General features: G+C 43.0%; 1 protein-coding gene across 2 annotated transcripts in view; it reads right to left on the minus strand.

Moving 5' to 3' along the window:
• Positions 1–26,077, minus strand: part of DOK5 (docking protein 5) — a gene marked incomplete at both ends in the record, with an annotated part of 129,393 nt that overhangs the window by 46,302 nt on the left and 57,014 nt on the right. For both annotated transcript variants that reach the window (XM_080716329.1, XM_080716328.1), the window contains one exon: positions 21,952–22,059. In XM_080716329.1, coding sequence (XP_080572455.1) covers positions 21,952–22,059 — 108 coding nt within the window. The remainder of the gene's footprint in view (positions 1–21,951; positions 22,060–26,077) is intronic.

The raw sequence follows: 26,077 nt of genomic DNA on the forward strand, positions 1-26,077 counted from the left end.
GAGTCCATCACATGGAGGAAACTCAATGATTGCTCAACAGACTGTATGAACTAAAGTCCAAACTCACCCAGACACTGACCTGCAAAGAGCTTCCACAGCTAAGCACCTCTCTCTGGCCTCCTTCCTCCAGGGAAAGTGGACCTTTCTTTCAAGGTCCAGTCCTGGGAAGCTCACCCCCACCTCGCTGTGAATGACCGCGTCCCTTCTCCAAGCCCCCACTCCTGCTGGACATTATGAGGCATCGTTGTCTTCCATCTGTTTCTCTGTCCAGCTCCCAGCTAGACCTCGGTCACCTGGTGATGACTTCTCGAGGGCTAAGTCATCTCACAGCGAGCAGGCATTGACTAAGCCCTGGCCATGTGCGGCCCACTGTGCTCAGAACTTTTGAACTGAACATCTCATTTTCTCTTGGTAAGAGTCTTGGAGATGAATGTTACATGATCATTTTCAGATGAGGATGTTGAGCCCGAGAAAAAATGGAAGTCACACAGTCAAGTTCACAGCTGGGAAATGGTGGCACTAAGCTAACCCACTGACAATATCTGCACAAAGCTCAGGGCCCCCAAAGCCCGTGTTTTTACTCCATCTGAAACATCAGTGACTGATTGTGAAATCTCCCAGCCCAAGCGGGACACAGAGGCATGTTCCTGTAATTCTAACTCCTTGCTACATGGAAGCAGGAGGATTACAAGTTTGAGGCCAGGCTGGACAACTTAGTAAGACCCTAAGAAAGACCCAGATTTAAAGAAATGTAAGGAGCTCAGGATGTAGCTCAGTGCAGAACATTTGCTCAGCATGTGGAAGGCCGTGAATTCAATCTCCAACATTGCAAAATTAGGTAAGTAAATATGAACTTTCAGCCTGGAGGATTTTTACCTTCAAAGTTGTTTCTCAGTTAAAGACTTCTTTCTTTTCGCTGGTTTTTCTCTGGGGATAGAAGCAGGGTATGTGTGTGTGCCAGGCTTTATACCAACCCTCTACTGAGACGTTATTTTAGAGTAGTCCCACTCTAGCCTGAAAAAGGGCCATGGCTTTGAAATATGTGACTTCATTACAGGTCCATTAAGGGCAAAGAGGAAGACATAAGTCATCGGAAAGAGTCAGGAAATGGAGGGGAATTGTATGAGTCAGAACACAATTACCCATTCTAGAAATTGGCTTGGATAATAAGCAACACGACACCCCTGCTTGGGGGCGGGGGAGGTGAGTGTTCACAGAGCAGGCAGGGTCATGATTGTATATGGTAAAGGAGGACAGGGTTCTAGAGCCACAATTTGTGCCTAGCTCAGAACTATATTTCAATAAACACGTGCAGGCACATATACACATGCACATATACACGTGTGTGTGCATGTGTGTGTGTGTGTGTGTGTGTGAGAGGGGGGGGGAGGGAAGGAGGGAGGGAGGGAGGGAGAGATGCAGTCCCCCCACCCAGATCCATTTTCTTTTGTAGTGCTGTGGATTGAATCCAGGAGCAATTCTACCTCGCAGCTATACCCCCAGCCCTATTTTATTTATTATAATGAAACAGGGTCCTTCTAAGTTGCTGAAAGCCTTGCCAAGTTACTGAGTCTGGCCTCAAACCTGCAATCCCCTCATTTCAAAACCCCAAGTACGACAGGTATGGTGGCACACGCTTGTAATCCCCGTGCTTGGGAGGCGGAGGCAGGAGGATTGCTCAGGTTCGAAGCCAGCAGTGCTGGCTGAAGAGACCCTGTTTCCAAATAAAAAATATAAAAATAGGTCTGGGGGTGTAACCCGGAAGTAGAAGGGTTTCCAGGAACCCCAGTGGCACCAAAAAAAAAAAAAACCCAAGTACTAGGATTACAAGTGTGTTACACTATGCCCAGTTCCCCCAGATCTTTTGATTTCAGATTTTTCTTTAATGTCTCAGTAAATCTTATAGTTAGCATTAGAAAATAAGAGAATTTTCCATGCATCAAAGTTGATTTTAAGTATTTCAAATGCACAATATTTCACAGGGTGAAAAAGTTAAACCCATTTTTTTTTAACTATTGGAGTCCTCTATCATACCAAGGAATCATTCTCTAGCATTGACAAAACTACTTTTAACAAAGATACCCCAGCTATTCTTGACTGATGGCAAGGGTTAATGCGAGCAAGACGGCAGAGTAGGAAGCTCCAGGCTCAGGCCAGTTTCCTCGGTGAGACGTTGGGAAGTTGGCTCTGTGGCCCCCGTACTGCAAGGGAGTGAAGAAACCATGGGCATGGAAGCCAGCAACAAAATCTAACAAACCAACTCTCTCTATTCTATCTCCTCCCACAGCTCAACACGATGTGATCAGGTGAAAACTCCTGAAGTTTGTAGACTACTGAGAACAACAGTGGGCAGCTTCTTGCTGCTTCAGAAAATCTGCAGAAAACAGATGAATGAGCAAGAGATTACAGGCTCCTGACCCCAAACTGGCAAATGCTCTAATGGGGAATTTACATGCATGACCCCAGAAAAGACACATGAGAAAAAAATAAAATAAAAGTTTGAGCTGTCTCCAGAATCTCTAGCCATAGAGAATCTTTTATTTTATTTTATTTATTTATTTTTTTTTTTTTTTGCGGGTCTGGGGATGGAACCCAGAGGCATTTGACCTCCGATTTACAGCCCTGCCCTATTTTTTTTACTTTTTATCCTGAAACAGGGTCTCACTAAGTTGCGGAGGGCCTCACTAAGTAGCTGAGGCTGTCCACGAACCGCGATCCCCTGGTCTCAGCCTCCCGAATGCTGGGATTACAAGCACGCGCCACCACGCCCAGCTGAGAATCTTTACCATACAGACGTGTAATCTGCTCCTATATGAATCCTGTCCATAAAGACTTGATTAGGTCATTGTTTTCTCAAATGTGCTGCTCTCAACACAAAGTTATAAAAGACACATAAAGAAACAAGGAAACAAGGCCCGATCAAAGGAACAAAATCAATATCCAGAAATTGATCTTAAAGAACAGTTATATCAATCACCTAACATAGAATTCAAAGTAAGTATCATAAATATGCAAATAGCTCAGAAAAACGATGCATGACCCAAGAGGATAGTCACAAAGAGGAAAAGGACCAAAGGGAAACTTGAGAACTGAGGAATACGTAACAGTAAAATGATTCACAAGCAAGGCTACACAGCAGATTTAATCAAGCAGAAGGAATAACTAACAAACTGAAAAACAGATCACTTGAACTTATCCAACTAGAGAAGAAGAAAAAAATAAAAACAATGAACAAAACCCTAATGGACCTATAGAATACCATCAAGCCAACCAATTGCATCAGGAATAAAAAAGTTCCAGAGCAGAGACAAAGAGGCTGAAAGCATAGCTGAAACAATAATGGCCCAAATCTTCCCAAACATGGGGAAGGAAATTGTCACCCTAATACATAAGCCCAGTGGATGCCAGGTAGGATAAATCAAAGAAGTCCACAGCACAACACGTCACAACCAAACTGCCGAAAAGTTAAAGACCGAATGTTGAATGGAGCAAGAAGAAAGCCAAGGGGACCATCACAACACTGTCCCAAAAAGGTCGGAAGAAATATGAACAATATATTCAAACCACACAAAGAAAGAACAAACCAGCAAACAAAAGCCTCTGCCAACCAAGAACACCAGGTCTTACAAAACTGTCCCCAACACAAAGAAGAAATACTTTCCTATGTAAAAGCTGAAGATGGCTGTGTGTGGTGGCACAGACCTGTAATCCCAGTACTTGTGAGGCTGAGCCGGGAAGATTATAGGCTCTAGGCCAGCCTCAGACATTTAGCAAGATCCCAGGCAACTTAGCAAGACCCTTTTTCATAATAAAAAGTAAGAAGGGCTGCGGGCATATCTCAGAGGTAGAAAGGCCCTGGGTTCAATTCACAGTAACCAACCAAACAAACAAACAAAAAATACTGAGCTAATTTAAAGCAAATTATTAAGTCAAGAGTTGAGACGAGACTGATCACAACAAAAATATCAATGAATAAAAAAAGCCAAAGAACTAAAATTTAGGGAAGACAGCATGAATCTACTGCTACTGACCTGATTCTGCTTTTTTGAAATTGCCTTTATTTTTACTTACATTCCTACTGAATCAAGAGCCCAGGGGATGATCAGTTAGGTTGTAAAAGCACTGGGAATCATCTTTGTCTGCTCGGCAGAGGCCTGACCCAGGATGGCAACAGAACCCTGGCCGAGGCTGGTCTCCACTTGCTATCCCAAAGGTCCCCAGGCTGCACGGGGGATTTGTTTCCTGTTGGCCTTTTCTCTCCATTCCCCAATTGTATTTCCCAAGTGAGAAGGACAATAAAGTGTCATATGTGAGACCTGAAATATCTCTGAGAATTATAACTGAAAAGACAAAGAACTGTTGGAAAAAGAGGACCAACATGAGATCCCGTTTTATTACCACCAGCAGAGGATTTGGGGGTCAGAAAAGAAAGGGAAGTCAAACTCTCTGATATGAGAGGGTCTATAAGTTGAATTTAAGGGTTTTTATCTGCCCTTCTCTGCAATCACTACATTAAAACAGAGAACCAAAAAGAAACTAAAATAATGTCTAGTTACTTCTGGACCGCTAACTGGATGTTCTTTCAATTTAATCATGTGACCTCTTCAGTTTCTCAGCTGTGTTTACTTTCTCTGGAATATATTTAAGATCTATAGATCTAAAATCTGTAGCCAGCTATCAAAGAAAATCATAAATATCTGTGTAACTGAAAATATCAAGCCAGGCGTGGTGGCGCACACTTGTAACCACAGTACTTGGAAGACTGAGACAGGAGGATCGCAGATTTGAGGTCAGCCTCAAGCAATTTAGCAAGGCCCTTCTTGACTTAGTGAGACCCTGATTAAAAATAAATATCAAAGCCGGGCGCGGTGGCGCACACTTGTAATCCCCGCGCTCGGGAGGCTGAGACAGGAGGATCGCGCAGGTTCGAAGCCAGCCTCAGCTACTTAGTGAGGGTCTCAGCGACTTAGTGAGACCCTGTTTCCAAATAAGGTATAAAATAGGTCTGAGAGTATAGCCTGGAGGTAGAAAGCCCCTGGGTTCCACCCCCAGTACCACTAAATAAATAAATAAATAAATAATAAATAATAAATAATAAATAAATAAATAAAAAATAAGACTGGGGATGTCCCTGGAATTAATCCCCGTTACCCAGAGACAGAGAAACAGAGAGAGAGAAGAAAGAAAGGAAAGAAGAGTAGAGAGAGAGGAAGAGAAGGAAGGAAGGGAAAAAAAGGAAGGAAGGAAGGAAGAAAACAGGCTGGAAATACTGGATTTTCTACAGAAATTTGGTATTTCCTTTCAAGAGCCCAGATTCATAAATAATCTGACTTCAGATTATTATCCTGGGGTCATTTAATATCAAAGGCATCACAGAATAACTGGAAACTCAAGGATCACGGAAAGTCTTTGAAATTCCAGTTGGCAACAAATGTAAATCTCACGAGGAAATTCTCTTCTGAACAATGTGTACTTTTTAGCATAGAGGATGGAAAAGATAGGGTAAAGGGAAATCCTGGCAAAAATGATTCTCTCAGTAGAATTTGGAAATATTTATTTATTTATGGCACTGGGAATTGAATTTGAGGGTATTCTACCTCTGAGCTATACCCCCAACCCTATCGTATTATTTTACTTTGAAACAGGGTCTTGCTAAGTTGCCAAGGGCCTGGCTACATTGCTGAGGCTGTCCTAGAACCCGTGATCCTTCTGTCTCAGGCTCATGGGTACTGGGATTACAGGTATGCATCACCACGCTGGGCTTTGAAGTGTTTAAACCAAAACAAAGTCAAATTCTGCAGTTCACAGCAAACTTCATTTTCGTTTTTTTTTTTTTTTAATGTGCCAATTGAAGCTTTTACTAACTTCATTTTCTGTCCCAGATTATATATGCATAATGATTCGTTCCCTCCAGCCCATCCAGATCTTCCCTGACAACTTTGAAATTGGCCGTATCCCTGGCTTTAGTCAAGAGCATGTACCTAAGCCATGTTCGAGAAGATGCTATAAATGTATTTGTAATGAGTTGGTTCCTCCTTCTTTGAGCTTCAGCCCTCTACTGTGAGAACAACCTCCCCCTCCTTCTCCCTGGATCTCTGCAAAGCAGTAAATCCCAACTGAGTCAAACTAATCCAGCTGTGCGCAGTGTAGCCCCAGCCAGCCAGACCCCTTCTGTAACAAGGGCGAAAGATAAGAAAGTGCCGCTGCCAGCTACAAAGTCGTTGGAATTCTTGTTACAACAGATATTGGCTAATATACCCTGGGATTTCCATTTTGCCGAGAATTTTCAGAGGCTTTCTCTCCAATCCTACTGTGCACTGATATTATTCTTCTATGAAAGAGGCCGGATTTCCTACCTGAATATATAAGAATCAGGGAATTCTTCCGGGATATTGCTTATCAGTTTTATTTTATTTTTTTGAAGATTTAAAGAAGTTTATTAAAAAATAGAAATACAGAAAATAGTTACAGCCCCATGCCAGAATGCCAGAATACAAACAAATAACAACAACAACAACAACAATAATAATAATAATAATAATAATAATAATAATAATAATGCCAGGCGTGGTGGCGCACACTTGTCATCCCAGCACTCGGGAGGCTGAGACCAGAGGATCGCGGTTCGCGGACAGCCTCAGCTACTTAGTGAGGCCCTGCGCAACTCAGTGAGATCCGGTTTCAAAATAAAGAATAAAAAACAGAAATAGGGCAAGGGGTGTAGCTCGGAGGTCGAATGCCCCTGGGTTCCACCCCCAGACCCGCAAAAAATCACCATCATCATCTAGGTGTGAAGCTTAGAGGTAGAATGACCCTGGGTTCAACCTCTAGTAATGCATACACACATACACACACACACACACACACACACATGCACATGCCAAGAAAAAACATTTCCCAAAGAAAACCTTACACACTGTACCATTACACAGAAGTAGGCTAGTCTAATTAAATGGAGAAATAAAACGCACCGTCCTCTCCCCAATAGTGTGTTACAAATTCACTTCTCAGAAGGAAGTGCCTTAGCTCCACCAGCCACAGAGCACTGGATGACTAAAATGTGATAGGCAATTCTCTGGATGATGTAATAAACTTGGTGTTGTTATTAAGTAAATTACACTGAGGAATAAAGTAAAAATCAAAGAAGTAACTTAATTATTATGTCACAGATGAGAGGGGGGGGACATTATAATGGAGAAGTTCTGGCTTCAAAATGGCTGCTTTTTCTAATTCTATATTCCATAGTTTGTGTTCTTTAAAAACAATTAACAAGCAAGAAATGAGTGAATGCATGCATGCATGCATGCATGAAGAGATGCCTGGCTGGGAAAATTTAAAAAAAAATGAATTAAACTGAAGATACAAACCCACCGGGGGATAATATGTTAGAAGATTTTCCTGAAAATGATAAACTACTTCTTAAAAATCTATCTCTTGAAAGTAGGCAAACAGCAGAGGTACATCTCAAGTTCTAAATAAAGCACTTGTCCATTCAAAAGAAGACAATGTGAACAAAACTCATCTTCCCTACCGGACCCTTAAAATGTCAAAGGAAATGGCTCCTCAAACCACACACAGGTCGCCATGGCATTAAAGCCCAGGCTGCCACTTGGGGCGGGGACACTGCCAGACACCTCTGGGTCTCAGGTTTTGTGGATCAAGCTCATCCAGGGAAGAACAGAGCCTCAAGGCCGTGCGAAGCCCTCCCTACCTGTGCACACCGCCGGTGGCCGCCAGCCGGGTCAACCTACGTGCACACTTACGTCAGTACCACCTCTTTCTGGTCAGCTGTAAACACCGCACCTCCCACACCCAAACTCACTGCCCTGACCTCTGTCAGCACTGCTTACCTGTGTCATTGCACAACTCAACGAAGCCAGGTGTGGTGGCGCACACCGGTAGTCACAGTACTTGGGAGGCTGAGACAGGAGGATGGCAGGTTCCAGGCCAGCCTCAGAAACTTAGTGAGACCCTGTCTTGAAATAAAAAATCAAATAGGTCTCAGGGTTATTCTCAGAAGTGCAATGCCTCTGGGTTCAATCCCCAGTGCCAAAAAAAAATTAATTAAGTAATTAAAAATTAAATGAACTCATATTTGTATACATAGATAGATAGATATTTTGGTGTGAAGAATTCTTTCTTCCAATATCACTCTTTTGAGATTCATCAATGTTGTTAAATATAGAAGAAACTTGGGGTTTTGTGCAGTATCCCATGTGTTAATGTGCATATTTTATGTATGTGTTTTATTGTGGTGCTGGGGACTGAACTCAGAGACATTCTACCTTCAAAATACACCCCTTACACTCTTTTACTGATTTTTTTTTCTTTTGGAAATGGGGTCTGGCTAAGTTGCTGGGGCTGGCTGCCAACTTTGGTTCCTCCTGTCTCAGCCTTCCAGGTCCTGAGATTATACACACTACTGTGTCAGGCTCCCATTTTATTTTTAAACTCTTGTTTGCTTTCATTTCAGATATACCTCTACTGGAAACATATAATTTATTTTTAAGAAACATACAATGGTATTATCATATTTATAGCCAACCTATGATTTTTATATCAATCTTAAATCAACTACATTAATTACTATGGCTCATATTTGGGGAAATACTTCAGTCTTTTTTTTTATTAAATGCTCCACTTAAAAAGAAATATTTGGGGCGGCACCAAGAGCATGCGCATTTAAGTCACTGACAACATGATTTACATTACGATGTGAGGCTGTAATGCACCAATGAAAGCATAAAAAAATTAAAGATTTTTTTTTTTTTTGGTGGTACTGTGGTTCCTGGAAGCCCTTCCGCCTCCGGGCTACACTCCCACGGGCTACACTCCCAGACCTATTTTATATTTTTATTTGGAAACAGGGTCTCTTAAAACAGCAAGGCTGGCTCCGAACCCACACGATCCTCCTGTCTCCGCCTCCCAATCGCGGGGATTACAAGAGTGCGCCACCACGCCCGGCTGAAACAACGAAAATTTTTAAAAAAGAAAAGGAGACTTTTTAAATATTCTCTCTTCTGCTTTTTTCTCCAGAAATATCGTGTTTAAGACTTTCCCCCCACACATTTTATTTTGAATCTTTTCAAATGGTGAGAAGCCAAAAGATTAGTACAATGCACAGCACTATATGCCTTCCACCCAAAACCCGCACGGTGAGCACCTTCTCCCGCCTTGAATTACTTGCTTATCTCGCTCCTGACATATAAATTAGTGAATGCGTGTGCCCATGTACACACACACACACACACACACACACACACACACACACACACATCTGCACACGCCGGATCCCGGCTGAACTATCTGAAAGTGAATTACCGCCATTCCCATACACCATCTTGACAAATACCAGGATTCACCTGTATCATCACAGCACTACTTTCTGGCTAGAAAACAGGTAGAAATTCTTTCTGTCATCTGACTCACATACACAAAGTTCACTACCAAAATGTTTTATTTACTTTTATTTACTAATTATTTATTATTTATGTGGGGGGGGTACGTTCTACTTCCAAGCTATACCCCTGCACTCTTTTTTCTTTTAATTATTTTATTTGTGTTTGTTTTGTTTTGAAACAGGGTCTCTCTAGGTTGTTGAAAGTCCTCTAAGTTGCCGGGCGGGGCTGGTTTCCAACTTGCGATCCTCCATCTATGCCTCCCAAATACTGAAATTACAGGCGTGTGCCACCATGCCCGGCTTCTCCTCCTCCTCCTCCTCCTCCTCCTCCTCCTCCTCCTCCTCCTCCTCCTCCTCCTCCTCTTCCTTCACCTTTTCTATTTCAAAAAATGTGTAACTACTGCATTTAATCAGGCGAACCAGTCCCACTCTCTGGGCTGTTCTGCGTGCAGCTGCTGTAAAAGTCCACCACGCAGCCCCCGCGCCCTTGGCCACCGTCGTTCTGAGTTTTCACTTAGCTGTGTCACTAGGTGAACGGCTGTACTCCCAGGATGCCTGCTGGGGAAGGGAACCGTGCCACCAGAGCTTTGCAAGTGTCATCAGTCTCATTCAGCAGGACAGCCAGCTGGCTGTCATCACAACCAAGACTCCTGACTAGGCTTACTGAGGACGCTGCAATAACCCAACATGGGTGAAGTTGGGGTTCCACCTATGTTACATTTCTGACACCTACTGAGAAGGGATACGGGGATGCAGGCGTGTGGTGGCTCCTGCCTTCCATGAGGAGCAGGACCTTCGAGTCCCCCCACCCCTGCCTCGCAGCATCCTGCCTTCAACAGAGACTCTGGGCAGATGGCAAGGGCGGTCCGGCTCGCCTTTCCCCAGCAGCGCAGGAAGCGACAGAAGGCTACTTGGTTGGGGGTGTGCTTTTTGGCTCCAGCATGTGATTAGATGTGGGATGGATGGCGCTGCCTGAAAACTCAATCTGAAAAGAAATGTATTCGCTTGTCTCAAGATAAATTCCATCCACGTGTTTCCCTCCCACACACTCTGAGTTCCTCTAAAAGAAATGGCACCCTTCCCACAGCTAAGGGAAGGAGGCTGCACCCCGGGGCCTGCTTCTCTCGTGGACAGTTCTTGGAACTTTCAGAGAGCTCCTAACCGCCACTCTGCGAACCCAGTCTCATTGCCCTAATGACCTTGCTAGAGGTCACTGTACAGAAGCAACACAACTCGACTGAGATGAAGTCAACACACAACTGACGTTATCATCTTCAAAACCCAACTGGGGCCTCTCTAAAGGCCTCCCCGATCCGTCTCAGGTATGGAGCCTCCTCCGGCCCGCTGAGCAAGCGCGCTCCCTGCCCAAGGTCTTCACACTTGCTGTTCTTTGGCCTGGACACACCTCCCCTCCATGTGTCACTGGCTGCGTCCCGCTCTCCCCCAGCTCCTCACATGCTACCTGCCCATGGTGCCATTGGAAACCATGACCCCCTCCTCCGACACTCGCCGCCCCCATTCCCCCTTTAGTCTCCTCCGCGGTGGTTAGCAGGTGCCCCACGACACTCTGCGTTCTCTGCACACATTTCCTTGACACCTGTCTCTTTCTTCCAAGAGCAGGGCAGGGGGCTATCTTCATTTCTACCACTGTGTCACGGTGCTAAGGACTGTGCCCACACAGGGTAGACCCTCTTTAAAAACTTGTTAAATGCCCACCAACTACATGGCTATTTCTATTGCTCCAAACTTCAATTTTATTCACAATTACAGTGTACCAAGGAAAGAATATATGTTCTTTTTCTTTTGCGGGTCTGGGGAAGGAACCCAGGGGCATTCGATCTCTGAGCTACACTCCCTGCTCTATTTTTTTATTCTTTTTTTAACTTTTGAAACCGGGTCTCACTAAGTTGTGGAGTGCCTCACTAAGTAGCTGAGGCTGTCCGCAAACCCTGATCCTCCGGTCTCAGCCTCCCGAGTGCTGGGATCAGAAGCGTGCACCGCCGCACACAGCTAAGGAAAGCATATCTTTTAAAAGGACTTGTTAAATGAAAGGTCTAACTCCTGCAGTAGACACTGCTGCCATGTCTGCTATAAAAGCAGAGGACTGGGGCACAGCAACGTCAGCAGCAAAGCCAGGGTTAAGCCCCGGGCAGGCGGACTCCAACGGATGATTATTGAGACCAAGCCTATGCGGCCACAGAGGGGAGAGAGTCTGGAACCTAATAATAATTGGTAATAATATGCTAATAATCTACCAGGCTCCAAAGGCTCCCAGACCTACAAAAAGGCCCCTGCGCCTCGCCTATGGGACAGTTGCATGACCTTACACAACAGACACCATACTAGTACTAGCTGTGACCTTACACACAGAAACTATACTAGTACAGTAGAGGCGAACATTTACCTAGTTCTTTTTCTTAGCTTTTCTTTATTTCTTTTTTTTTTTATTTTTGGCAGCATGAGATTGAACCCAGGGGCATTCTACCTCTAAGCTACATCCCCAGCCCCTCCTTCCCCCCTGCTTTTTTTTGGTGGTACTGGGGTTCCTGGAAACTCTTCTACCTCCGGGCTATACTCCCAGACCTATTTTATATTATTTTTATTTGGAAACAGGGTCTCTTAAGCCAGCAAGGCTGACTTCGAACCTGCGCAATCCTCCTGTCTCCGCCTCCCAAACGTGGGGATTACAGCCGTGCGCCGCCACACCCGGCCCCTTTTTATTTATTTGTTTTTATTTTGAAACAGAGTCTGGCTAAGTAATTGAGGGCCCTTGCTAAGTTTCAGAGGCTGGACTTGAACTTGCAATCCTCCTGTCTCAGCCTCCCAAGTACTAGGATTATAGGCCAGGGACATATGGCCTCTTTGAGGACAGCACACCCTGGAGTCCCGCCACATGCAGCTGCTGGGCCATACGCAGAAGACAGGAGCAGGTCCTGAGGACAGGAAATGAGGCCAAGAAAGCCCAGTGGACAGCTGGACAATTCATACTTGAGACTCACTTTGGTTGGGATGGAGAGGAAGGGAAAGAGACATAAGAACTACTTACTTACCATATAGTTCTTGGAATCTAGTTTTCTCAGTGTCAAACACTCAAAGTACCCAAGATCCATTAGAGAAAAGAAACACCCAATCCTGTCCTAGAATCCCGATAAGTCTTTAAGTATGCCTTCCCATCAGGAATTCCCAAAAATGGAGGTGAAATCACTGTGCCTGTTTAAAGCCAGACCCCAGATGTCTTATTCATCATAAATGAAAGTATTCATTGAAATAAGTGTTTAACAGCCAACAATTAACAAAGTGGTCATACTTTAAAATTTTAATTTGCTACGATAAGAGTTTTGCATTAACAACTTGGGAAACAATTGCAAATTAACGAAATTCAATTTTCCAAATGGATTATTTTGTAGCTCGATGGAGAAACCGTTGAAAGCATTTGTAGGGTTTCAAGGAGGAAATTAATACGATCGGATTTTTAAAAGCATATTCTCCTGAGGACCTGGAATGTTCCCGTTAGAAATCATGCAATTACTCGGCATTACGTGGGGATATTAAGTATGTTTCTGATATGCCACGAAGTTGAAAGCCACCTAGGAAAACAAGAATTTGATTTCTAGTTTCCGCTTGCTTTTGTAGATGGTAATTTACAGATGATGATTTATTTATGTTTACCAAGCAAAAAATGAGACTACCTAAAAGGCAGTCGTCCTCCTGTCTTTGTAAAATGGATCCTAATCATTTTTCCCCCTGTGGGACTGAATAAATTAAATGAGCAATTCATTGTGTACATGCAAATTGCAAAGCTCTACAGAAGCTTTAAATTAAGTTATTTCATTCTAAAAAAAGAAACAACAGCCATTACCCTACCAAAAATGAAGAGGCCCCTTAAGCTTTTGTGGGTTGTCTTTAAAAATGAAAACAGTATGCCAGACATGGTGGCCCACTCCTCTAATCTTAAGACAGGATGAATGCAGGTTTACCGCCAGCCTCAGCAACTCAGCAAGACTCTGCAACGAAAACTCTACTTCAAAATAAAAAATAAAATGGGATGGTGTGTGTGTAGCTCAGAGGTAGAATGTCCCTGGGTTCAATCCCAAGTACTACAAAAAGAGAGAGAGAGAGAGAGAGAGAGAGAGAGAGAGAGAGAGAGAGAGGAAGAGGAAGAGGAAGAGGAAGAGGAAGAGGAAGAGGAAGAGGAGAGAGGAGAGAGGAGAGAAGGAGAGGAGAGGAGAGGAAGAGAGAGAGAGAGAGAGAGAGAGAGAGAGAGAGAGAGAGAGAGAGGGAGAGAAGAGAGAGAAGAGAGAGAAGAGAGAGAATGAAAGCAATCCATTTCTGGGTTCACAATGTTTTGGGGAGTATTTAAATAAATAACCAATTAAATTATGATTATTTCTATATAATTAGGATGTTCAGAAGTGTTCAGAAGTATTTCAGCGTATTCTAGTGAAACTTTCTATTAAGAAATTCCTAAAGATTTCATATGGCATGTGCCAAAACTTTTAACTTTTTCATTTCATCTATTCTATAAAAACAAGAATGACTTGAAGAAAGAGAGCCGGTAGGTAGGGACCAGCAAGCAAGCAGAAACAAGCTCAGGTCTAATTAAAGCTGTGAGCACTGAACACCGTGTTGTCCGGTCTCCCCTCCCCCACCCCAAGACACTTGAACATAGCACTTTAAACAAACATTTTCAAAAGATTCCTTAAGAAAGAACCAGTCTAGACAGTCATATCCCAACCCCTGTATTAGGTGGTTTCAATCTTTCCAAAAATATCGACATGCCCTTGGTCACTTAAGCTGGGCGCATGCCTGTCTCAGTTATAAATTTGGACTGTCTCCTTAAACAGTGGGTATTTACTTGTACATGTGAAATAACTGAATCAGTCCATTTACTTTGTTTTGTGTGTGTGTGTGTGTGTTCTTTTCTTTAAAAAAGAAGTTCATAAACATAAAATATACATCTGAAATTTATAGAGTGGAATATAGCAGAACGGGGCATTTTCCTAAGCTCTAAAAGGGTTTGCGATTCTGAATAACCTTTCTTTTTGCAGGTCTGGGGATGGAATCCAGGGGCATTTGACCTCTGAGCTACACCCCCTGTCCTATTTTTTATTCTTTATTTTGAAACTGGGTCTCACTAAGTTGTGGAGGCCCTCACTAAGTAGCCGAGGCTGTCCGCGAACCGCGATCCTTCGGTCTCAGCCTCCCAAATGCTGGGATGACAAGCGTGCGCCACCGCGCCCGGCTCTGAATAACCTTTCTAAAACCAATTTGGGAATAATAAAAAACATCTAAAGGTGTGGCATATTACTTGACAATCTCACTTTGAAGCCTGTCACCCAAAAACATTTGCATGTTTTTTTTAGCATAAAGACATACACGAGGTCTTCACTATAATACAATTTCTGTTAGAAAAAAATTGAAATATTTTGGCTATTAATTTGGGTATGTTTAAAATAGATTATTGTGTACTGGTAGCAAAGTGTATTCTGCAGCCATTAAACCAATGAGATCTACCCATTATTTATTGACTTAGAGTTAAAATGAGAGGAAAAGTAGACTAGTTATAATTAACAAGGCCATATAATTTCTCATATATCAAAACTTTGAATGTCAAAACAATTGCCTCTATATAAGGTGGGCATGGTAGCACACGCTTGTAATCTCAGTACTTGTGAGACTGAGGCAGGAGGATCGTAGCTTCTCGGCCAGCCTCAGGAACCTAGTGAGGTTCTTTGCAACTTAGTGAGACCTTGTTTCAAAATAAAAGAATAAAATAGGGCTGGAGGCCGGGCGTGGTGGCGCACTCTTGTAATCCCCACTTGGGAGGTGGAGACAGGAGGATTGTGCAGGTTCGAAGCCAGCCGCGCTGGCTTAGGAGACCCTGTTTCCAAATAAAACATAAAATAGGTCTGGGAGTGTAGCCCGGAGGTAGAAGGGCTTCCAGGAACCCCAGTACCACCAAAAAAAAAAAAAAAAAATAGGGCTGGAGGTGTAGCTCAGAGGTAGAATGCCCCTGAGTTCCATCATCAGTATCACAAAATAACAAATAAAAATAAAATTGATACAAGGACCACAGACTGACCGACCAATAGTGTCTGAAACCTATGGTCCTCTTAAAAATGCTATGTAATAAATTATTCTACTCTTTAATTTTAATATATGTAACCTACATATTATGAGAACATGCTTCCAATTGAATAAAAACTTTGAAAAGTAAATATTAAGCTATTAATTTTTTTTTCTGAAGACAGAGACTAGGACCCAATATCTGAGTTATTCATTTTATTATATATGTTTGAGAATTGTTTAACTTTTTACAAGGAATGTGCATGATTCCTATGACTTAAATAAGAATGGTGAAGAGAAAAAGAGGAAGGAATATATCAAAAATAATTTTAGTGAGCTGAGACTCCTTTGTCAGTACCACTCTCTTGGCAAGATTCTCTTGGCTAATTACAGTTTGAAATGTTTCCCCAGACCCCAAAACTATTTGATTAATTTTTCACTGGCTAGAGAAAGCCAATCTTTTTCTTTTGGCCTCGCTTATAGGACTCTTCCTTGTGTGCTTGGATTATACCCAAGGTTCACATGTGCACATAAAAGCAGATATATTAAATACTAGAGATTCATGCTATTAACAAGTTTGTGTAATTAAAAAAGAAATTAGTATAAAAGAAAAGCATCTGGAGTTAATGAACTTCCTAGATGATGTCTTTCTTACTTTGTTATATATAATATGTATTTTTTAAGAATAGAACTAAGGCAAACTAACATATTAGCCAGAGACTAAGCATTAATTCTTTAAGAACCCTAAAAAAAAACTGACTCTCTATCCAGATGCAAAAACAACTAATCATTTATAATGATTAGTCAAATAATTTAGAGGGAGGAAAGATAATCATTTAAATTAGAGTATTGCTTTATCACATTATAAGCCACAAACGACTATTTCATACAAGTATAAAATTTGAATAAACTTTATATTTAATCCAAATTAAATGAGATAATCAGGTATAAATTTACATATGGGATGTGAAAAAAACATTACAAGATGTGGACAAAATAAATCAAATAATTCTCGAATAATTAGAGAATCATATCATGTTCATGAATGGACCCGGAAAAGATGTTAGTCCTTCCAAAATTTAAACTATAGGTTTACTATAATCCTTTCCCAAAACTCCCATTAAGTTTCAAAAAAATAACATACACAAATTTAATTTAAAAATTATACAGAAATGTATAGGCACAAAAATAACTTTTTTTTTTTTTTTGGTGGTACTGGGGTTCCTGGAAGCCCTTCTACCTCCATGCTACACTCCCAGACCTATTTTTTTAATATTTTTATTTGGAAACAGGGTCTCTTAAGCCAGCGAGGCTGGCTTCGAACCTACGTGATCCTTCCAGCGCGGGGATTACAAGCGTGCGCCACCACGCCCGGCGCATCCAGAGAACTAATTTTTAGGACCTTAGCTCACTCTAAGACACTGGAATCCTGCTCCCTCTCTTTCATTCTTTCTGCCTCTCTCCCCTTCGCTCTCTCCCTCTTGAATCACCCGCGTTCTCCCTTACACGTGTACCCCTCACTTTCTTAAATAATCCTCTTTTTCTCTGAAAAAAAAAAGAAGAAGAGTAAACTGGAATCTTTGCTTTTCTGAAACTAAGAATAAGGTCTGGCCTTGACCTTGGGAGACGCAGGAGAGATGTGGTCACTAAAAAAGGATAGAATGGCAGCCCCAGTAAACCCAGAGGGGATTGGCAAGATGGCAAAAATAACTGTATCAATGATCCCCCGCGGTCAAGAGGGTCGCTCACTCTTCCAGTACAGCACCAGTACCCATCACTGAATACACAGGCTAACCCAGCGATTTGCATGTAGCAGGGGCCAGTGTTCCTAGCTATGTCCTCGCAACACTGGGCCAAGCTTATAGTTAATTAGTCAAGTACTGCACAAAAGTAGCATATCCCAGACTGTTTTCCTTAGAATTACATCCCTCTGTTCCGCAGCCAGGCGCTCTGGTGCATGCCTGCAATCCCAGTACTCGGGAGGCTGAGACAGGAGGATTGCAGGTTTGAAGGCCAGCCTCAGCAACAACTAAAGACCCCATTGGAATGGTCCTTCTGGTCCAACACGAGCAGCATCGTCCAGCCTCAGCAATGTGTGTGGACGAGGAGCCGAGTGTGGAATGTGCCCCAGAGGTCACCTCGCACAGAGATGAGCAGCTGGACAGGGGCGCACGGTAGCAAAGCCAGCGTGGCCATCCAGGTGTCCCAGATCCAGCCTGGCACACTTCCGGCCACTCCGTTTGCCTTGGTTTAGAAATCAAGAGACAAGCCGGGCGTGGTGGCACACGCTTGTAATCCCCGCGCTTGGGAGGCTGAGACAGGAGGATCGCAGCCAGCCTCAGCTACTGAGTGAGGCTCTCAGCAACTTAGTGAGACCCTGTTTCCAAATTAAAAAAAAAAAAAAGGTCTGGGAGTATAGCCCGGAGGTAGAAAGCCTCTGGGTTCCACCCCCAGTACCGAAAAAAAAAAAAAGAAAGAAAAGAAATCAAGAGACAATCTTTCTTCCGCTTAGAATATTTTTTTTTCTTTTTGTTGGACTGAAGTTTGAACCCAGAGGTATTCTACCACCAACCTACACGTGTCATCAGCCCTATTTTATTTTTTGTCTTTAAACAAGGTCCCGCTAAGTTGCTGAGGGTCTGGACACATTGCTGGAAACTGTGATCTTCCTGCTTCAGCCTCCCAAGTGCCGCGCCACCACATCTGGCTCCCACGTAGGTTTCTGTCCCAATTTTACTCGTCCCCAAAGAGTAAAAGTATGCAAGGAAATTCTCCATCCTGTTAGTTACTGTGAGCAATTTTATTTCCTGAATTAAAATAAGGCAGTTAGCCTTTCACCGGAAGGTCAGGAGCTATATTTAAAGCTACCAGAGTCTTAATGTTGTTGCAATTACAGTTCATGAAAGTCACAGCCATCTTTGACAGCGTGGGTGCTGGAGGGGCGCCTCATGCCGGAGGTTAAAGAAAAGAAAAATAAATTGTTCTGTGCCTGCATTGATTATATATTTATTTTTCAATTTAGTTTGTGTGCAAACACCTTTAACCACTGGTAGTCCTCAGCGAAGAATATAAGAAGCTGTGAAAGTTTACAGTCAGAACCGGGTATGGCAGTGTAAGCCTATAATCCCAGTACTTGGGAGGCTGAGACGGGAGTATCACATGTTTGAAACTAGCCTTAACAACTGAGCGAAACCTTGTTTCATATTTTAATAGAAAAACAAAAATAAAAATACAAAAAGACTGGGAATGTAGGTCAGAGGTAAATGTCCCTGTCCGTTTCTAGTTTCAAAAAAATAATCTACAGTCAACTTCTTGTGGTAAAACTTCTAAAGTGATTCAGAGATGCAAGACTGACATCTTTTAAAGTAATACCTTAAATAATAAAATTAATAAAATTTGCTCTCAAAAATGCTGTGGATTTCTTACATAAAGAAGGTACACACACACACACACACACACACACACACACATATATATTATATATATACACACACTATATCATCTCTGTATTTATCAAAGAGTAGAATGTACTTTTCTTTCCTCGTTTCTTTTGGAAATTGCTTTATTTACATCAGAAGGGGCTCTGGAATCTGGTTATGGTGCGCTACTTATAACCTTGGCAGTTTATTATCAAGATTCAAAAATTACACGGCCTTTAGATAAAAAAAAATGCATATCTCACAATTACTGTGGCTTCTTAATGCACTCAAGAGATTCAAACTGAATTGTGTCGGATCTGAAAGAGGAGGGGAGGCTGAACTGGCCACAGAACTCATCCCGGGCTTGGAGGCTTAATGTAGATAACGCCGCCCCTTTGGAAGGCTTTGAACTCGGGCTAATGATTATTACAGATGAAAGAGAATGCGGCTTGCCAAGCTCCCCAAAGATTTGCATATTAAATCCCCAAACCAGCAGGTAGCAATCTGAGCTGGGGCCAGTCTGTCCTCAGCTTCCCTTATGTAACCCTTTCATATTTGAGGGAGATTTTGTTTCAACCCAGTTTGGTTGTGTGTTTGAACTTAACCTTCTAAAACTCCCTGGTTCTGGCTTTTTCGGCTCCCATCACAATGTTCTCCCCCATTTCATTCGAAACAGAATTCCTCTTCCTGGTTTCAGATGTCTCAAGTACAGACTTCTTCTGGCAAGCTAATTAAAAGGATATCACATTAGTCAGGCGCCCGTGGCGCACACTCTACCCCAGTAATCCAGTAATCCCAGTCTTTGAAAGGCTGACGAGACAGGAGGATCACAGGTTTCGAGGCCAGTGCCAGCAACTTAATGACACCTTGCCTCAAAATAAAAAATAAAAAGGACTGGGGGCGGGGGTGTCTCAGAGATAGAATGCTCCTGGGTTCAATAAAGAAATGGATGGGTGGGTGGTTGGATGGATGGATGGATGGATGGATGGATGGATGGATGGAGTTGGGAGTGGTGGCACATGCTTGTAATCCCAGTGCTGGGGAGGCTAAAACGGGAGAATTGCATATTCAAGACCAGCCTCAGCAGCTTAGCAATGCCCTCCATACCTTAGTGAAATCCTGCTTCAAAATAAGAAATAAAATAGCACTGAGGGTATAGTTGAGAGGTAGAATATCCCAGAGTTCAATCCCCAGAACCAGGAAGAAAGAAAGAATGAAAAAATGAATGACAGAAAGAAGAGGGAGGGTAGAAAAGAGGGAGGGAGGGAGGGAGAGAGAGAGAAGAAAGAGGAGGTAGAAAGAAAGAGAAAGAAAGGAAAGGGAAGGAAGGAAGGAGGAAAGAAAGAAAGAGAGATAGAGGTCACATTAACATCTGTGTGTATTCCATTTCCTCTAGTGATAATATTCACTGGGTGTTTTTTTTTTAAGCCAGTACTTTAAAAAAAAAAAAGGATGCACTATGTATTAAGTACTAGTAATTAATAGTGAAGTATCCACCAAAAAATAAATAAATAAGAAGGAAAAAGTACTCCCTGTCTTTGTGGACCTTATTACTTAGTGGACACACCAAGTAAGTACGTCTAAAGTGATTAGAACTATGGAGACTCAGAATGGAGTGGAATGGACATACAGATCTACTTTAAAACTTTACATAGGGGTCAGGAAATGGCCTTGCTTGGAGCTTGAGGGATGCCCTGAGCCAAGAAAAGAGTGAGCTTTGCGGGTGTGGGGAGAAGGGGCGAATCCAGGGAAAGGAACCGTGGGTCTGAGGCAGAGATGTGCTGGGCATCTCTAAGGACAGCGGGGATCCCGGGGATGGGGAGCAGAGTAGAATGGAATTGTGGGATTATGGAATCTGGGAGCTGAGGTTAAATGGGTGACAGGAAGCCCCATCCTGTGGTCCTGGGGCCCACCCAGGCCTCTGCAAGGACCTGGCAGAGGAACGTGAAGTAAAGAGGACCCTGGTGGGGCCATGAATGAGCAGTCCAGGGGCTTGGTTCCCCGGGCTGATGGCAGAGGTGCTGGGAAGTACACAGTCTCCGTGAGTCTTGAGGACAGACCCAATGCCATGTGTGGATGGGCCAGGCCTGAGGTTCCTGTACAGTAGCCTCCTTGCTACATCTCAAGTATACTAGGGCGGTCACTTATAGTGACAATCTTAATTAAAAAAGACTATAAGTCTGAATAAAATATAGCCATCGAACTTAGAACGAGTGAGTGGAACTTTCTCCCTCGTCCACAAGCCATCTGCCTTCCACTCCTTCTCTTCTCTCTTCTCCTCATTTTCCTATGAATTGCCTGAGTGTCTACTCCACATTCATACTGTGTTAGGCACAAGGAGATCCAGTCCTGACCCTCAAGGGACTTGGTCTTGGGAGCAGGCTCTACTATCCAAATAGACCATTTATAAGACAACCTGGTAAGTTCTATCCTAGAGAGAAATGTTAGCGAAGAGTAAGAATCCTCAAGAACCACTTTACGTTATCCAATTATTTTAAACAATTAGCAAAAGAAATCTTATAGAGATGGTTTGGCATAGGAAAAGCATTATCAGGGTCTGTGTTAAATAATCGGAACATTATAGGGAAATGGAAGGAACTGGAGAACATTATGTTAAGTGAGATTAGTCAGTCACAAAAAATAAGAAATTGGACGCTCTTCCTAATATGCAGAAGCTAGGGAGAAAATGAGTCATAGGAACTCTAGAGGAAGGAGGAGATTCTATAGATGAACAAGTAAGGTGATCTCACTGAAGGGATGGGAGAGGGGAAGAGGGAAATTCTCTAATGCACGTGATGTACTTTAACAAACATATCAAAGTCAATGCCTAAGCCAAACATGAGGAGGAGGGAGGGGGAGGGAATGGAGTGGGAACTGAGTAAGGGGTAACTGGGCGATGTGTGCACGTACGCCTCCACCATCTTGTAGTCCATTAAGATCAATGACTAAAATGCACCAACAAAAATTTAAAAAAAAATAATAATTGGAACAAATTTTCAGACTCAATGAATTCGCGTTACCTCCTGGCACACAGATTTCTCTCAGACCACAGCCTCGGCACCTTACCTTATGATAACATCTAAAATATGCGGCGCGCTCATCGGAAAACTTCTCCAGTCTTTTTGGGCCCTTGCTTGAAGCTTTCTTGAAAACTAACCAACATCGTTGATAAATCTGGAAGGGAATACAAAGAAAACTGAGCTCACATCTCCCCTGACTGGACTTGTTATTGACATTTGCATGTAAGTGTCTTCTTTGGGATGTGTTCACCTGTAAATTATTTACAAGCCAGAAGTGCGTGGTTGCTTTGGGAAAAATAAAACCTTTTAAAACCCAACATGTTCCCACCACAATGGGCAAACTATAGAGTTCATACAATTATCAGAATCAGAAGAAAATAAGTACATGAAAGCACATTTCTTTATGTTTCTATAACAATTGCCAACAGGCACATTTCAGAAAAAGTCCCAGTGGTAAAAAGTCCAAATCAATTAAAAAAACATAGCATCCAGGACCCTTGCTTTAATTTCAAAGTAAAAAAGGGCCAAGGTCACGTTTATAAGGTCACATAGATAATTGTGATCCTCCTGTCTCAGCCTCCCAACTACTTCCACTACCACACCCAGTTCACAACTTACTTACACACACACACACACACACACACACACACACACAGAGTTTTCTTGGGGACTTGGGGTTTACCTATGTGAAGCTGGGGTCTGCAGATCTCAGGGCATGACAATGGGAACAGAAAGAAGTAGACAGCAAGGCTCCGCTCTCACATCATGGAGGCCAGAAGCAAGAGAGAGCAAGGGGATTCAAAGACAAAAGCCGGTCCACACCCCAGACCCACCTTCTCCACCACACTCACCTGCCTAGGTGGCCACCCAGCAAATTCACTACCATATATTTTCTCCCTGATGAGATTACAGCCCTCATGACTTAATTATACCAACTCTGAACATTAATACACGAGCTCTTCAGGGGGCAGTCAATATCTAAATATAATAATTGGTAAATTACCAACCATTTATGTCTGAGGAACAGTTATGACAACAGGCTCCCAGAGCAGGGTACCACTGCCCGGGAGTGCTGATGGGAATGGCTGCCACTCTGTTCGTGTAAATAAAGAGTGCAAAGTAGCTTTCCTGCTGCTGCTTGATTACTGGCAACCTCTTGCTCTTGTACAGGCCCCTGAGATGTGTTCAGAAACAGCATGGTGAAGGTATGCAAAAACTATTCCCACTGCAAAAGAGAAAAACCCTTTTCACTAGAAAAGTTATTCTAAATTGCCAAATCATTCTTTAATTTTTCGGCTGAAATTTTAATGAGAGCACATCTTTAAAAAGTGTTTATCTTCCTCTCAGTTGAACCAGGACTTGCCTGGCTTCCTTCCAAAAATTGCAGAATGCCAATAAAAGACTCTTCAATTTCAACATGTAAACTATTCCCAGCTCTGATTCGTCCGTGTTGAGTTCAGGAAATTTCTGTTTCCCATTTTTTAATTTTCTTATGTTTTACTAAACGGTAGAAACAAAGGGGCAATATTATTGTCAGATAATAGCAAGAATGCTATGATCTAAACTCACATAAAGCCAAGCTTGAAAGCGCCTGTAAAAGAAGTTAAAACCTGCCAATTCATCAGGTCAGGAAAACTCCAATTTTGTTTACTGAAAAGGCAGCTTAAGCCGGGGGGGGGGGGGGGGGGGGGGGAATGGCGCACGATTGTCATCCCGGCATTTGGGAGGCTGAGACAGGAGGATCGTGGTTCGCAGCCAGCCTCAGCTACTTAGTGAGGCCCTTTGCAACTCGGTGAGACCCTATTTCAAAATAAAGAATAAAAAATAGGGTTGGGGTGGAGGTCAGAGGTAAAATGTCCCTGAGTCCCATCCTCAGTATCACACAAAAAAAAGAAAGAAAAGTCAGTTTAGACATCAAACTAACATATTTATGAATACATGGTAGAGGAGGAGATAATATAGGAATTGAGAGAGGTTTGTCCAATCCAGATTCTTGCTTATATGTTCTAGATATTGGTGCTTTATCAGATGAATAGATGGCAAAGATCTTCTCCCATTCTGTAGGCTCTCTCTGTAGATTGATTCTTGAGGGTTTCCTTTGCTGCACAGAAGCTTTTAATTTAATGTCATATAATTTATTAACTCTTGTTTTAACTTCCTGAGCTCTTGGGGTCTTATTAAGGAAGTTTTTACTAATACTTATATGTCTGAGTATTGGTCCTATGCCCTCTTCTGCCAGTTTCAAAGTGTCTGTTATAGCTGAGTGTGGTGGTGCACACTTGTAATCCCAGTACCTGGGAGGTCAGACAGGAGGATCGCAGCTTCTGGGCCAGCCTGAGCTCCTTAGTGAGGCCCTCTGCAACTTAATGAGACCCTGTTTCAAAACAAAGAATGAAAAATAGGGCTGGGGGTGTAGCTCAGAGGTCAAATGCCCCTGGGTTCAACCCCTGGTATCACAAAAAATAAAGAAAGGAAGAATAAAATATAGGGCTGGGCCGGGCGTGGTTGCGCAGTTTGTAATTCCGGAGCTTGGGAGGCGGAGACAGGAGGATCGAGCAGGTTCAGAGCCAGCCTCGCTGGCTTAAGAGACCCTGTTTCCAAATGAAAATATAAAATAGGTCTGGGAGTGTAACCCCGAGGTAGAAGGGTTTCTAGGAACCCCAGTACCACAAAAAAAAAAAAAAAATAGGGCTGGGAGTGTAGCTCAGAGGTAGAATGCCTCTGGGTTCAACTCCCAGTACTGTAACAAAAAAAAAAAAAAAAGTTTCTGGTGTAATTTCTAGGTCTTTGAACTACCTTGAGCTGACGGCACATACAGATATACGCATAGCCATGTGTACAGCAGCACAATTCACAATCGCCAAGTTATGGGACCAGCCTAGCTGTCCATCAGGAGATCAAAGGTCCACAAAACCTTAGTATGTACACGCAGTGGAATTTTACTCAGCCATAAAGAACAAAATTATGTCATTTGCAGGAAAATGGACTGAATGGAAGCATATTATGTTAAGTGAGAGCAGCCAGTCTCAGAACACAAATAGCTGTAGCACTTTCTCTTATCCGTGGAAGCTTGATAGAAAGTGGGAAACAAGAGGAACATCACCTAGAAAAGCAGACGCCCATGGAGGGATGGAAAGGTCTGGGGGAGGAGAGAGGGGTGGACAGAGACTCAGAGAACGTCAACAGCTGACATCACGCGATGTGTGCATACAAAACGACCAATTCCAGTCTCAAAGACTTTTACAGAGGGAAGCACTCTAAGAGCTGTGTGCGCGTACGCTACTACCACTTGGGATCTCAGTGTGAGATGCGCCACGTAAAAGTACACAAAAATAAACAAACTATAAAAGATGCTACAGAAAGGAGGAGGGAAGAAGGAAAATCTCTAAACCATGCAACGTACTTAAACATATCGAAGTCAACCACTAAGCCGAGCAAGGGAGGGAGGGACGGGGAGGGAATGGGGTGGGAACTGGGTAGGGGTTAAATCGGTGATGTGTACATGCCTGTACACACATGTTTTTTACCCCAATATGATGTATGAATATAATGCACCAATTAAAAAATTAAAAATATAAATACATAAATAAATTTTAAAAACTTCTACCCATATCCCGTCATCCACCACACATCAGCGAGGCTGCGTGGCTCAGTGTCACTCAAGATAATCATTAACTGTGCACATTCCCAGGAATCAGCCACAACCTACTGACACAGACCCTCAGGGCGAAGCCAGACGTGCCGCTCTTGGATATGTTCCCAGGTATTTTATTTTCAACTTGCAAGCCAATGCCATACATATGCATAAAGTACTTGCAGACAATGCCGGGCCTCCCTCTTGGCAGTGCTGACAAAGAATTCTCTAGCAGCGTTTCGGGAGGCGGTCCTCTGAGATGGTTCCCAGGGAGGGGCACCAGTGGCACTGGAAATTGAGCGCTGTGACGTCCTCTTGAGGTACTGAGCTACAGCACCTCAGCTTCCAGAGTCCTGAGGACGCTGGACGTGTGGGGAGGGGATGGAGCCCCGTGGTGGAGTGCATCCCTGGCATGCAAGGTCCTGGGTTCAACCCACCCCAACACCACAAAAAAAGCAAGGAAGGAAGGGAGGGAGGGAGGGAAAAACACTGGGTGTGTCACCTAGCACCTAGAATTATCCAAAACATATCAAACAGA

The sequence above is a fragment of the Muscardinus avellanarius genome (genome assembly GCF_963383645.1).
Source record: "Muscardinus avellanarius genome assembly, chromosome: 19".
Taxonomy (NCBI): Eukaryota; Metazoa; Chordata; class Mammalia; order Rodentia; family Gliridae; genus Muscardinus; species Muscardinus avellanarius.